This window comes from Bactrocera latifrons, unplaced genomic scaffold (genome assembly GCF_001853355.1).
Source record: "Bactrocera latifrons isolate USDA-ARS-PBARC rearing strain unplaced genomic scaffold, ASM185335v1 scaffold_121, whole genome shotgun sequence".
Lineage (NCBI taxonomy): Eukaryota > Metazoa > Arthropoda > Insecta > Diptera > Tephritidae > Bactrocera > Bactrocera latifrons.
The window spans coordinates 499737-515243 of NW_017534642.1; the positions used below are offsets into that span (position 1 = coordinate 499737).

The 15507-nt window shown below is 39.5% G+C and overlaps 1 protein-coding gene across 1 annotated transcript; it reads left to right on the forward strand.

Annotated features, from left to right (window-relative positions):
- The first annotated feature begins 12806 nt into the window (after positions 1-12806).
- Positions 12807-14103, forward strand: LOC108978418. The gene has a single exon (XM_018948687.1). The coding sequence runs from the start codon at positions 12934-12936 to the stop codon at positions 13807-13809; it is 876 nt and encodes a 291-aa protein (XP_018804232.1). The 5' UTR covers positions 12807-12933; the 3' UTR covers positions 13810-14103.
- The last annotated feature ends 1404 nt before the right edge of the window (positions 14104-15507 follow it).

A 15507-nucleotide genomic window follows, 5' to 3' on the forward strand; every position in this document is an offset into this window, starting at 1 on the left:
CAGGTCGCTTAAGAGCAAACCTTCAGAATGCAGAGGGGTGCTGAGACGCTTGAACATTAACTCTGCGTATACCCATTCTTCAGCGAGATGACATATTCCACTGCTCCTAATGCGGCAACTTACGAGACATTGGGCAACTGGTGTGGCATCCAAATGCAAGTTTTTTCTCAAAATGCGCTGAGTTGACGGGTAACTCTTAAATTGGTTACCACTCGGGAGAACATTGAGCCTAACGATAGCTTAGATGTGGCCGTCTGTGGTCCAGCACTCAGATAGCTCCCTTTTTAACAAACCAACTGTTATCTACTGTTATCTTAGAGTCAGCGCTTTCAGCTTTTTTGAACTTATTATTATTTTTATAAATGTGCCACTGTACAACTACACTTTTTGCCACAATTTTGGTTTGTGCTGTGCTTTTTCACCAAGTCTTCTATTGTTTTTTGCTGTCGCTGATATTTTTGTTGGCAACATTTTCAGTCTCATTATAGCCGACCGAATTAAAAGAAATTAATTATCGTGTAAGTGAAGGTGTGTGTGTTCCGCACACATATGCACTTCAATTGCTCATAAGAATAAACTTGTTAGCGCACATGCTCGAGTTTTGTTTACAATTATTTAGTATTTTGTTTTTGGCGCACAATTACCAACACACTCAAACACAGGCACACACACACACACACACATGCGCAAAAGCATAAACACATGAGCTCGGTTATTTTTTAACCGTTATTTGCGCTATGTAAGCCAGCAAGGAAATTTACGCGCGTGTGCCCTCGAGTGTCACCAGCAAGCAAAACGCAACAAACAAAAAAAAAAAAAAAAACAACAAAAAAAAAAAAAAAAAAAAAAAAAAAAAAAAAAAAAAAAAAAAAAACAGCAGCAACAAAAATATGAAAAATACAAATGAGTGAATTAATTTCGAGTTAAAAAGTGTCGGTTGGAAAAAGTTTGAGGAAAAATTTTAAATTGAAAGGGAAATTGAATTGATTAAAAGAGTGCGAACATTTTTTCAAGTACAACTCATTTTTCCGTGCGTTAATTTAAACGGAAGCATTTGGGAAAAAATTTAATAAACAGAAGTTACCCTTGTAGAGGAAGCGGAAGGGTGCAAAAGCAACTGGATTTGAAGTGCGGTCACGCTCGAGATTGGTATGAGTTCAGGGTTATAGAACTGAAGCACTTTCATTCAATGATTTTCAGTATTGTGAAACATTTTCAGGAGCTGAATACATTGTTGACTTTATGGTCGCTTGGAATATGCTCAAAATAAGTTTTTTATAATATCCCTTAAATTTCTCCAATTCGTCTGTTTTTGATTTTTATGCAAATTTTAACCATTTTTAATAAAAAAAAGGTGTTCATAATGTGTCTATTATTAATTTCTTGCAGCTCGAAACCCATTTAAAAACTTGACTCCTGCATTTTTCTATGTAAAACAAATTTTCAGTTTTTGAATTTATATCAAATTTATATTATGGCAACTATATAAATTTGTACACTATTACTACCCTCAAGCCCATATCTTTCTAATTATTTATTGTTAAAATCTGAGCACAATTGTCTGATTTATAGGCCCCTAAAGCTAGCTGCCCCTTGAGGTATGCTTTGATTTTTCTTTCTGAAATACTCATGTACTGACAGTTCAATGCTGGTTCCTGGATCCGTTGGACCACACTGCTGTCTAAATGTATTTTATCTTTCTCTTGTCTTCATTAGGCGTGCACTTGAGTCTAAATAGGCTCAAAAAAGGTTGAGCTAACGCCAGCTGGCGAAAAACAAAGTAGGTTAGAACCTTCAGCTTCAGGGACTAAGTCAAGTAATCAACAATAAGATTTTTAATCTCGTCATTATGTTTTATTTGCTTTGACAAGTAGTTAGATATATGCTAAAAGAGTATCGAGGAGTAGTACGGTCTTGGAATTAAGGATCGATAACAGGTAAGCCGAAATAGAGCAGAGAAATGCTCTTTCCTTAGTCATTTATGGTGTGGTTGTTTTAAAGGTTTTTCTCTGACAAGCAGGTCGTTTCTGAAAATGTGATTTAATCTGTCAAACCCCAGCCAATGCCTCACCATAAATCTTAGACCCTATCATGGATAAAACATTTCATTTATATTATACTCAATGCTGGTTACGCGGATTCAAATCTCCACTAGATCCGGGTATTTTTTAACCACAGTAGAGCTGCCAAATTTGAAGATCATCCACAACCGCACGAATATCGCATTATACCGTTATCTTCTGAGCTTTTTTAATTGTATCATGACTATTTGTCACTTTAAAGCCACTGTGAAGACTTCCTTTTGGTTTTCCTATCGGAGATTTTGTTGACTTTTTGATTTAATTTGCCAGTTTCGCATTCCTCCAACGCACATAGACATCCACTGTGTCGAAGTGGGTAAAGCAGCGCTGGAGGATGCGCAATTAATGGCTACAAATAATGATTAAATAGTAGAGAAAAGCAATTAAGGGCAACAACAACAAGTATAACCCCACTTTTTTAGCCACAAAGCGAAAAATAAAAAAACGAAGCCCAAAATGAGCAACAATTAAGGACAAGAAAAAGCAAAGCGAAGGAAAAATAAATAGATAAAATAAAGAGAAATGAAATAAAATAAAATAAATGAGAATGAAAGAATATAAAAGTGGCAACAGAGATGAGTGGAAGTAGAGCAAATATGCGCCGCGTGACACAGAGCAACTTTAAATGAGTTTGTATGGCCGAAATGCCAACAACAAAAGACAAGAATAGACAACAAAGTAAAGACATTAACAGTGTGTAAGGAGTTCATGTGAGTGTGTGTGTGTGTGAGCAAAACCTGTGTGCTGTTCAAAGTGAAAAGCTAGACAAAATGGCCGAAGAAGCGAGTAGCTGGCGAGCGGTGGCGGGATGCGGTGGCTGGGTGGATGGGAGGCGCCGCAAAGCCAACAACTGCGTTGGAAATGAAAAAAAGTTCAGCTGACAAATGGGCACACAGATTGAAAACCAAAAGTATTCGATTGAATTGAATTGAAAGCAAAAATATGCTGGTGGTCGGCACAGTGAAGACTGGATATACTTTACACATGCAATTTTCAAATATCAACGAAATTAGCAAAACAGTAAATCATCAAAAATATAACGGCAGTTACAAAAGCAACGTGCATTCGCACACACATACACTCTTGTAAATATATATAATGTAAATATGTATTTCCATGTAAATATATATATGTATATAAGTACCGTTGTGTGGGTGCTGGCTCTCGCACTCGTATTCCCACTGCTTACTGCCACAACAGCAAAATTAATTGCGGCCAGCAATTAAATTGACCAACAGTTGTGGCTGACAGTTTTCACCAAAACTGTTCGATAAATAACGGCGGCCAATAAAAACAAAATCGGCAACATTTTTTATGTTCGTTGCCATTTTGGGTAAATGAAATAAATAATTTACGCGAATTTTAATATTTTCGCATTTTTCGGCACTCTACTCATTGACGCATGTGTGTGTGTGCGCGGTGTTTTTTATTGGAGTTTCGTGCTTCGACACCGTTGTTCGCGCTTCCGCTTTTACTCTCTGACTTTTGGTCATAAACTTGTTGTCGGTGTAGACTTTTTTGCGCGCTATTTTTGGCCATTAAAATAACTGTACCGCAGTTATTGACTCGTGCGAAGCAGGTGTGTTGGCCATTTTAATTGTGGCACAGTGTGTGTGAAACACAAAATTCACGACAAAATTGTTTAAAAGGTTTGAAACTCAAAATATTGCAATTGAACATTATCTTACCGAAAGAGAATTATATTGGTTAGTCGAAGAAGTCTTTTCGTATTTTGTCAGTAGATGAAAAAAAAAACTAAAATGGCAAAAAGTGGTCGACCAAAATGGTACCAAAATAGTAATTGTTTATTAGTATAAATATAAAACACTAAGTTGAATTTTGATTAGAAATACGAAAATACTTTTTCGACTAGTCAATATTATAAAAAACCCAAAAAAAATTGATAAAAGGAAAATGGATTACATCTCCGAAAAAATTGTTCAGATCGGACCACTATAGCATATACATAGCTGAGATACAAACTGAATGATCAAAGTTCTTATCTTTTCTATTTGCGAAGGGTATTGCTGCGTCGGTGCGACCGAAGTTAATGGTTTTTTCTTGTTTTCTGATCAGTCGTGCAGTCAACAGTTGAATGGATAAAAACAAAAAATTTAATTGCACTAAAAAGGAGTAGACTAAAATTTTGTTTAATAAAAACTTTTTGCCAGGGCTTTCTTCTGTGATTAAAAGTAGCAAATAGCGAAAATTCTCCAATTAATTGCCACACAATGAATGGAAATTGATAACCAAAAAAGCCACAAGTGCAACAGAATGTGTGTAAATTTTTCACTGAACATTAGGGTGGAAGCATGGGACATGAGATACTGAAAATAAGTTGAGGTGGTGGGAAATTATAGTTTTTTAAGAACAAATAAAGCAGTTACTAGAAGGTTTTAGGGAGTAGAATTGATGTTGAAGTCATACTTCCGTTTATTAATTTATGAATATACTTGAAAATGTTTTTTATTAGTTCGGGTCAAATTAAGACATTTTGTTTGAGCGAAATTTTTTTTGTTAGTCCGGGTCAAATTTTATCAGATGGAAAGTAAGACATTTTGTTTGATCGAAAATTTTTTTTTGTTAATCCGGGTCAAATTTGATCAGATGGAAGGTAATACGTTTTGTTGATCGAAAATGATTTTTGTTAGTCCGAGTCAAATTTGATCACACTTAAAGTAAGACATTTGTTTGAACGAAATATGTTTTTTGTTAGTCAGGGTCAAATTTGATCAGATGGAAAGTAAGACATTTTGTTTCATAGAAAATTTTTTCTGTTAGTCCGAGTCAAATTTGATCAGATGGAAGGTAATACGTTTTGTTGATCGAAAATGATTTTTGTTAGTCCGAGTCAAATTTGATCGCACTGAAAGTAAGACATTTGTTTGAACGAAATATGTTTTTTGTTAGTCAGGGTCAAATTTGATCAGACGGAAGTAAGACATTTTATTTCATCGTAAACACTAATGCGTTCAATATTTTCGAAATAAGTATATACTCTTTTTATATTTGAAATATTTTTATTGCCTTTCGCGTCTAAAATGAGCAACCCTAATGTAGATATGCAAGCATGCAAGTGCACAGCAAACATTAAATTACGAAACAGTTGAAATCGCAATTACTTTTATAATTGTTCGTTTCAAAAAAGTGCAAAATTCTAACGACTAATGGGAGTGGGCGAAATAAAATTTTTATATTGAACGCTGTGGTTAACGGCGAAAGAAAAACGCGAAATGGCGAATTCTGTGTCAGTTGGGCGAGCGCAGATGCGAGCGAAAGAAAAATTACAAAAAAGAAAACATACTGTATATGCCACAACAACAACAAGTGGGGCCAGAAACAATAGCGGAAGGCAACAACAGCAGCCGTGGCCGTTACACGTGCTGTAATGCAACGTCAAATATGACAACTTTTGACGGTTTCGCACATTGGCGCGGAACAGGTGGCCGGAATGGCAAATGACGCGGTCAGCAGTAAACAAAACAACAACAAAAACAGCACAAATGTGTGGAGAAAACGTGAAATGTGTGGCCCGCGGGAGCGAGCGTGGAAATGTGACAATAATAAATGCCAAACAAATCACCAGCGAAACACTTGGCCGCGGCGGGGAAGTTATGTAATATCCACGCTTTGCGGAAATGAGCGTATGAGTATGAGGGCGTGGCAGCTGGCACACAATTGCAATCAACGAAATTGTAAAAATTTCAATAAACACATGGGTATTTACTGAAAATGAAAGCGAAAGAACACTCAAAGTGCAAAGGGAGAGGAGAAAGTGCGATTCGTGCATGATGGTGGTAAAAGTAGAGGCAAAATAGCGGTGAAGTCCAGCAGGCTTGGCGATTTTAAGTACACAGCTTCGATTTACAGCGGAAGTGTGGCAATAATGAGTGGCAAAATCATGTAATGAGAAAGACGAAAATAAACAACAACAACAATAATTGTCGTTGTGCTGGCGTATAGCCCCTTCCAGGCCGCTGTATGTCAACCTGCATATCGATACCAGCAGCACTTGCATGAGACAGCTTAAAAGACGTCATTAGTCGTGGCGCTAGTGCCGTGCATGGCACTGAATCGAATTCAATGCAATCGGCAGCGAGTGGGCGACAAACGTAAGCGCCCGAAACACATGCGATGCAAACAAAACAGACAACCGTTAACAATGGTATTAGCATTGACAGCGTCACAATGGTGGTACATGGGATTAACGGCCACTTCGCTGACAGCTGGTATTAGTAGGATGCGCGAGTTGCCAAGCGCCGCGAAGGGATCTCACGGTATGCGACAGCGGCGGGTGAGGGGAGGGGGCTTGCTGATGTGTGTTTAACTAGGTTTGGTGTTTGTGGCTGCGAGAGTGGGGGTGGCGCGAAACACAATTTAAAGAAAAGAGTGAATTGTGCTTTGATGATAGAAAATGTAGTATACATCCAGGCGTTCATTAATCAAAATACTGTAATATTATTTTTTAAATATAAAGTGTAAAAGCTTGCTTTTAATAGAATTAAGCCTACTTATAGGTTTGAAAACTATTAAAAAACTGTAGCATAACTAAAGGCGCATAATCTAATATAAGTAACTAACCCAGCCAACTTTTTTTTGGTAAACAAAAATTAGCTGCAACAGTGGCAGTGAGACCAACTAGCGAGATATTTTGTGCAAAAATATAAAAATTGCGTACGAAATGCGAAAATTAAAGCAGTTTTTCAAAAACATTGACTCGAATAAAAATGGTAAATTATTCGTTGCATTAAATGAATATTCGTCAAAAATTATAGTATATCTTAAGGGGCATTCAATTGATATTCGTTCAAAATTATAGTCTATATTTAGGCGCTCGATGACTAGCTGTTTTTGTAAAAATGAAACACCAATTTTGAGTGGGTAAAATAAGCAAACTGGTTATTATTCATAATTATGCTCGGCGCTTGCTAAAATTTTAAACTGATACAAACGCCGGTACACTTTATAAAAAATTAGCAAACACTTTTAAAATTAGTCACAAGCTTTAGTGTTTTATAATAAAGTCTTTGACCTCTCAAATATTTAAAAAACTTGTAAATTTTGCTGAAAAATCAAGAGCATCTATTATAAATAAAAGTATACCTTTAGGCGTTAACATTCGTTTAATTATTTGAAAATTTTTTTTAAACTGTTTTTATGGAAAGCTTGCACCGCTGCCTCTTACGCCAGCCCCTTAGCATGAAGCTTGTCGCCGACAGCCCCTACGAGGCTATTTGTCTATGATTTCAGCCTAGCACGGCCGCAGTGCGGTTGTAAACATGGAAATTTACTTTCGACTGGCATTTACGACATTTCACATTCGTTTACATTTCTTCGAGTGAAAGTGGCTGACATATGCGACCTTTCTTTCACCTTTGTCTTACTTCTTCACCTTTTGCGCTATATTCTGGTTTGCTGTGTTTGAGAGGTGAAAAGTTTATGTGATTTCAAGGCCACGCGTTATATTCATAAAGTTCGAGTAACTCAGGACAGATAGAACAAAGTAAAGCATTTATTATGCGCCGGAGCATTTTATAGCCAGCCGAGACGCTTATTGGAAATGAATACACAAACAAGACACACACACACACACATGCACACGCATAGCCAAGTAGACTGACGCGTGCAGGTGATAGGCATGCATTCAAATGCAGGCAAGCGTATGGTATATGTGTGAGTCTACGTGTATGTAAGGAGCAGCCAAATATTTGCATAGTGAATATTAATAAGTTTCTGAGGTTGTGAAGTGCTGTGTGTTTGTAGTGTGCGTTGAGTGAGGCGTAAGTGAAAATTTTGTATTTTTATGCAATTGCAAAATTCTAATAAAAACATCTTACAAACACGTATTTATGCATTTATGTATGCATATGTGTGTGTTTTCTTGAATTTTATTACTTCTTTTAGTTTTTCCGCAAGCACATCGTTGCTGCCTGTTCGTCCAGCTGACGCCTGATTGACTTAACAAAATGCCATAGCTCATCACTCTTCTTCTTATTCTTCATCTGCTTGCCCTTCTGCTGCTGTCGTTGCTGCTGCTTGTGCATTTTCAACAAATCATCGCAACAAAAATATCCGGCATGTACAATATTAGCCAAGCGAAAAAAGCCATCGCCTTCGAAAATAAGACATTTCAACTCTTTGTTACACACTCGCTCTTGTTACGCTCAGCTCGGCATTGCCTTCATTACAGCTGTTTCTACAACGCCTTACATTGTTGTTGTTGTTTGGCCCATGTATATTTTTATTGTGTACTTTTTGCTCTCGATTGCTCTAATGACTGGCAGAAAATAAATCATGGCATATTTGGCAAGCGTGAATGTCAAATGTCAGTAATGAATTCGTAATTTTCCCAAAAGTCCTTGAGCTCGCCTCGCGCGAACGAGGAAGTGAGCATCAGTTTGGTTAAGGGGACAGAAAAAAATACATGAAAATACATTTTTAAGTTTCGTGAATGAAAATGGCTCAGCGAACGGAAAGTTCATCTCGTAAGTGTGAAGGGAAAATTCTGCCAGAGCTGGAGGGAAGAAAACTTTTGTTGACTATCTCTATACCGGTTTTCTTGAGAGAAAGGAGCGAAACTGAAAGATTCTATCGAATTTGAAATAAACGGATCCTTAATGAAAATTTATGAAAGACACTCCAACCACAAAAAATTTCATGAAGGCCAATCTTTCGTGTGGATTATGGGAGAAGTTAACACGAATGAGCAAATCCGAAGTGAAAACGAGGCTCATTGTCTTTTTTGAGATCAAAGGCATCGTCTACCATGAATTTGTTCCGCCGGGACAAACTGCCAATACCGTCCTTGCCTGAAAAGGCCGATGAAAGGGGGTCCAATCAGCATGCCCTCAGCTCTCAAGAAAGAGCCTATTTTGAAAGTTTTTAAAGAATTGTTACGATTGGTTCAATAAATTTTTAGATTCTAATGCTGGAAATGAGGCAGGCACAAGGTTCCGTCTTCCCCTTTCGGTGAAACTAACGGTTCATGTAAGACGAGTCTATCCCAGTCCATGAGAATGAGAAGCGCCATTTGCGACAAGTTAAAAAACAGTCGTCGCGTAACTAAAGAAAGCAAAGCAGCAGCGTAGAAACAGTGCTCGTTAATGAGCAAATGCTGCGCTGGCAGTTACTTAAGCTTAACCGCTTGAGCGTGTTAGTGACGTCTGACATCAAAATCCTTTTCTGCTACGCTTTTTATTGCATAATACTGCTCCCTTCATTATTATTGCTGGCCACATCAACGTTATTGTTTTGCTTTCACACCCTTTTGGCGCTGTTTACACACCACTTTTACGTTTTACATTGTTGTTGCCGCAGACATTTTGCATTCCATGCAGTCGGAAGTAGCCACGGCTGAAGCTGGCAGATGCAACAGTAACGCGACAACAATAATATGCATATAATGAATGCGGGATGGCAGCAAAAAACCGTTGTAGCACAAAAATCCGTAAGTTGCACAAACGAGCTATAAAAGCAGTGAAGACAACGTCGGGTTATTGCCCGGGTACACTGGCAGCGCACAACCAAGCGCAAACAGCAAATAGCAAGCAACAATGTTGCGCAACATTGTTGCTCCCACAGTCGGACGCCTGTCGCCCCACGCATATTGACTGTTGCCCTTTCGCGGTCTCTGTCTTCGTCTGCTTGTGTGCCTATCACGAGTCAGCGCCTCGGTTCTTCGGTTCTTCGGTTCTTCTCCATTCCACTTTTCCGGCTTTTGCACTCCTTTTTTCCGGTTCTGCTCATCCATTTTCCTTCTTCCGTCCTCACACCATACTGTTATTGTTGTTGCTATTTGGCCAGTCACGTCGCGCCCGTCGCTTGCGGACTGCAGCCGACAGCTGTAAATTGTCGCAACCATTTGTCGTTGCTTACGCCTAGTTGATTATTACTTGTGGCTGTTTTCGCAACAATATTGTTGGTGTTATGCTTAGATTTGTTGCCTACTTTTATTATTTCCTATTTAGTTGACAAATTTAATGTTGACTTTGTAAAGTACCAAGTCACGTGACTACCAGCAAACAGAATTATTATGCTCAAATTAAAGTTAAATAATTAAAATTATTTATGAGATTATGGATAAGAGGGAATGGAGAGAATATATATTATTCTAAGCTTTCCATTGTCGAAGAAGAGACAGAGATAGAGAGAATACCAGCGTTACAGAGAGAGAAAGAGGTGAAATGCGAGTTAGAGAGTAAGATGGAGGTAAATGGAGGTATATTAGTATGAAGGGCGCGATGCGAGGAAGCATTGCTCATAGTCCTCATAGTAATGTTTCAAACAAGAATCACTTAGGCCTTTCATCTCTTTTATGAGAGAACGAAAATAAGAAAGTAGCGCCAACAGATTTCTAAGTCGAGTTTGATACATCTTCCAGAAGCCTCAAAAAGCGAATAAATGCGCTCGAATTCGATCCGCGAAGTAAAACGTGGAAGAAAACTTTTCGAACCAACGATGGACTTCAAAATATTTCTTATATATGGTAGAACAAGTGTTTAAAAACACCGGAGATACATCAGTATCGCCTCGATGAACCGATTTTGGGATACTAATGGTTTTCTAGGGAAACTATTAAAAATTAATTTAGTGATTGAAGTTCAAAACTTAGTGCAGAATCTACCAGCCTTGCACTGAGGACAACTTCTATCCTCGAGAGTGAACCATAATTTTAATTAATTTATTGGTAAGCTAGGAGAATACATACTTGTATGAAACTCTCAAGCCACCGCTTATAGAAACTGGACTGAATTGTAACTTTCAACAGCCAAATTTGCGACCACAAGCTTTCCTCTTTAACTTCACTAAAAAAGCGTTTTGGCTGCCCCATAATTTTAGGTCACTTTTAAAGTTTCTCCTTTACTGAACAAGTTAAAGGTTTAGAAATCAAATGAATGACAGAAAATTTAATAAAATAGAGCGGTGATTCAATGGAAAATCGACAGTAAGCCAAACTGACCGAGCTGCGAAACCAATAACAACAGTGCGAGGATAACAAATCTTGTTGACTGCCAGGCCTTTGGTGAATTGCACACCACATGCCCGCACATGATACCAAGTCACCTGTAGCGCTGACAGGCGATTTGGGGAATTTCGTAGCGGCACTAGTGGGTTGCACTAATGAAAGAGGGCCGAAATCGAAAATGGAATTATGAGTATCTAGAGCCCAGCACTGTTGCTTGCGGCATTGTGTCAAGTCACAGACAGCAGCGCAGCGCCCTAAGCAGTGCGAGAGTAGGCGCGCATTGTAGAACGAAGTGGATAAATCGAGGGAACAAATCGCATCATCACAGAGACAAATGCGATAATTGCAGATTAACAATGAGGTATACGAGGCGCAGAGCCACGGCAGCCCAGAAGGAATGAATGAGATGCTGATTTCGCTGTGCTAACAAAGCCAAGGAATGCAAGGCAAAGATAAACCGACTCATGATCTTTGGTAGGCTGCTACGTAGGCTGCGAAAGCAGGCCGAAAAGCCAGTGAATGAGTGGCATGTCTGACTGCTGATCACTTTGCTCCCACATTCGGCGTGGGAATCCACTCAGCTTGCCAGCTCGCGTGGCGTAAATAGAAGTAAGAAGCAGCGAAATAAAATACGTTCGACTTCAACAGACGCAACTCTCGGCTGCGCTTTTTGTATACAATCTTTGCTTTTGTTTTGCTTACACACACAAACATACACATCCACACAAAGGACATTCTTTATCAACTTGTCTGCATCGCTGTCAAGCAACGCGCCAAATCGAGGGCAACAGCAAATGTAATTAATTTTGTGAACAGTTTTGAATTTATGTACGTCTCAAGAGCGTTTCATGGACTTTGGGGATTTTTTGCTGAAACTTGGATCTGCTTAATGTTAAACCCATGCCCGAGCAGCGCGCTTAGAGCGCCATTGTTCGGCGGTAGCGTACATTGAACTGGCTTGTGATAAGAATGGCCAGCAGCTTGTGGGGTGGCATGTGTGACCCCAGTGACATAGTGAATGCCTAATGGTTGCAATTAAATAGTTGTTTACAATAATTGTACGAAAATATGAAACAAAAATAAAAAAACAGCTCTCTAGAGCTGCGGTGGGAAGTTCGTAATAAAACGCGTACAAATAATTTTAAATAAGGATTTGGATAGAGGAAATGCTAATAATTTATAGAGAAGCAAAGATTCAATCAGCCGCAGCCAGCAACTCTGTGTCCGCAATTTGACAGAGCACTTAGCTCCGAAGAACCGGTCACATTTACTAAGGGTTCCACTGAGTACTTAATCTGCAACTTATTTTGGGCAAGAAGTAGAGCAAAAGCGAACACAGCATACCTTCAGTGGTAAAATGAATTGGATACAAAGCGATGTCCACATGGCTTGAAGGCTGTGACAATGCGAGGCGAATCTGAACTACATAAAATATTTCTGAGTTCTGAGATTTCATTAAAACGGGAATTACTTGAGTTAATACATTGAATCGTTTAGGGTTACCTGTATTTAGTTACTTGTGGGATTCACTCGATAATGGTTGCACCAGTTGTGTGTGTTACGGATGTTTTTTCAGCGGGAATTCCTTTCTGTTACTCCGGTATTATAGTCAAATAGCGCCGAGCCGTTGTCTACATAATGAAGTCTCCACAAAACTTTATTATTTTTCACTGGGTTGCCCTGCACAAGCTCGTTCGTTTTATTTTCAATAATTGACATTGTCGTTATAGTCAAAATTTTTGTACAACAAGTGTTTTGGTCTATAAAATTTTTGTTCGGAGAAGAACTCATAAAAATTTATTGTGAAATTGTAAAATTTCGAACTCTACGTTAACTAAACTTCCGACGCTCTCTCGTGTGCTCTAGAACTGCACTTCTCTCTGAGCCATGCAACAGAAAGCGTCTTGCAGCAAAACCCCCATGGAGGACATACAGCTTTGCGCTAATGCTGCCGTGGGCAAAGCCATCAACGAGGCAATTGCGTGGATAGTGTCCGATCCCGCAGAGCAGTTCCTCTACAAGTATCCACGGGAGTGTGAGATACAAGCGAACAATCGTTTAAAGCTTGCACCCGTTGCCACCGAAAGCGCTTCCACTTCGGCGAAGGAGCGACAGAGCAGCATACGCGCTGTCACCGAAACTAATGCGAATAAGCGCATTGATTGGTTCCGCATTGATGAGTTCTCGCTGCATCAGCTGGTGCAGCTGGTCTACGATTACCTGAGCATGTGGCGCCTCACGCCTAACACACAGTATCAGGTGCATCTGGAAAAGGATGCGGTGAGCGAGCAGCCACAGGGCTGCACCTATACTCTGAGCGCATACTTTTCACGTCACCTGGAGCAGCGCAGACCGCTGGCAATGACCAAGGTTAATTTCAAGGTGTACGTATCGCGTTTGCTGCCACAGTTCTATCCGATCATGATGACATATCGCTTTGAGAATTCGAACGCGGATTATTACGCGCTTGGCAGTCGACGCATGGGTCGTCTGGATTTTCAGCGTTTCTTCATAGATATGGCTCTGGAGACGAAGTTAGGCTTTTATGCGCAGATCTTAAAAACGATCGCATTCGGCAACGCGCAGAAGAAGAGCAGAAGCGCCGATAAACATAAGGATGAGCGTGAGAAGCGCAAAGAATTGAAAGCGGCAGTCACTACCTTATGCATTTGCGCAGCTAAAGACAGTGAGAGCAGATTGACTGAGAGCAGTAACGGGTCAGAGACTGGAAATGAAAGGCACCGGAAGAGCGATAATGAATAAGTTTAATGAGGATTGCTGGGATAGTGAAAGCTTACTTAATTTTTCCGGACTAGTCTATCACCTTTTTTGGCTTCGAAATATGACCACAATGAGAATGGAGTGAAAATGGATGGTTATAAGGAGAGCTGACTAGGATTTGGGATGGAATTGAATTATCAATAATCGAGCAAGAAAGCCGTAGAGAGAAGAACAAGAGGCTTTTGCATGAGGTATACTCAAAGCAATTTAGGATTTCATTAACGCAAATTAATATTTAATTCCAAATAAAATAAAATACGAATTCAAGGCATTTAAAGCAAAACATCATAACTTTTCGTGTTATATATTAGAACCAATAAGTTAGTTCGATATATTCGTTACATCTGGACTGTAGGGCGGCTGCCGAAGTTGGGGATGTCGGCCTTGATTAAGTAGCTGGGTGTTGTCGTGGTGCGATGTCCAATCGGCTGCGATGTCTTGTCGGACCCGACTGACTCTTCGTTTGAGTCTCTTGAGGGCTTCCACGAAAAACTTGGCTATTTGCCCAGGAGGAAAAAATTCATGGTGGACGATGCCTTTGATATCAAAAAAGACAATGAGCATTGTTTTCACTTTGTTGGTAAAGCAACATCTGTGTAAGCCTGCTTGATCATATCAAACGTTTCTGTCGCAGATTTACCGAGTTTCACAAAGAATTTAATCGTGTATCCTTTTCTAACGAACACTACATTTACGGCTTGGTGTTCGGAGACAACTTACCAGCCGCTGGTTCGTTAGCTCAGAACGCCCTCTACCGAATCCAGTCTGTGCGCGCACACTCCGAAGTAAAGTTGTGGCGGAAGAAAATGAGTTCTATTACTTTCCCGACAAACCATGCTCTTTTCAAATCCTCCAAGGAAGTTGTGCTTCGAAAATCAGTGCTGATGTAGAGTTTCTATAAAATTTAATATTCAAAATTAAAATATTACGTCTCTTTGTGACGCAAGGTAGCAATGACCGAACCTCGAATCACAAAAAGCTGGAAACAGAATCTATTAAAAGCCTTTCGGTTTGGGGTCACATATTCGCACACACAATTGAATTCGTGAAGTGATTTGCGTATGGTTTTCTCCTTGTATTCGCGCCAACTGTTGCTGCCAGCAACCAGCAAGCAGCTACAAAAAAATGCAGCAAATGGCCTTTTGAACATGAAAGGAAGAGGAGTGAGTGGCAAATGGAGTTCAGGAGAAAAACTTCAAACAAAAAATACTAAAAATGGAAAGCGAGCAAAAAAACAGAGAGTAATATAAAATTCAGCAACGCCACCGAAAGGCGAGCGCCAAAGTAGTCAAAGCAGCCATCGAGGCAGCTATGGTGACCATCGCCATAGATTCGGACACAGTTCTGCAGGCTTGCTAGCCACTCGTCGCCGCCACTAAAGCAACGTTTTAGCCGTCACTCAACGATATTTTAATGGTTAAATCGGCCACTGAAGCGCACTTGCTTGGGCTCGTAAATATGCGCGTGAGTGCACATAAAAAACTGGAACTTGGGATTTCTGTGAGAAAAAATATAATACAAGTAGAAATGGAAGTAGAAAAAGAAGCGAAAGCGTGCTGGAATAGTATGTTATTGCTAAAAAATTAATGTTTTGAGAAAATAATGCTGGGTGAAGAGCAGCTTACATGGAAAATGAAGTGCGAAGAGATATTTGAAATTCAAAGAAAACGAGTTAAACGC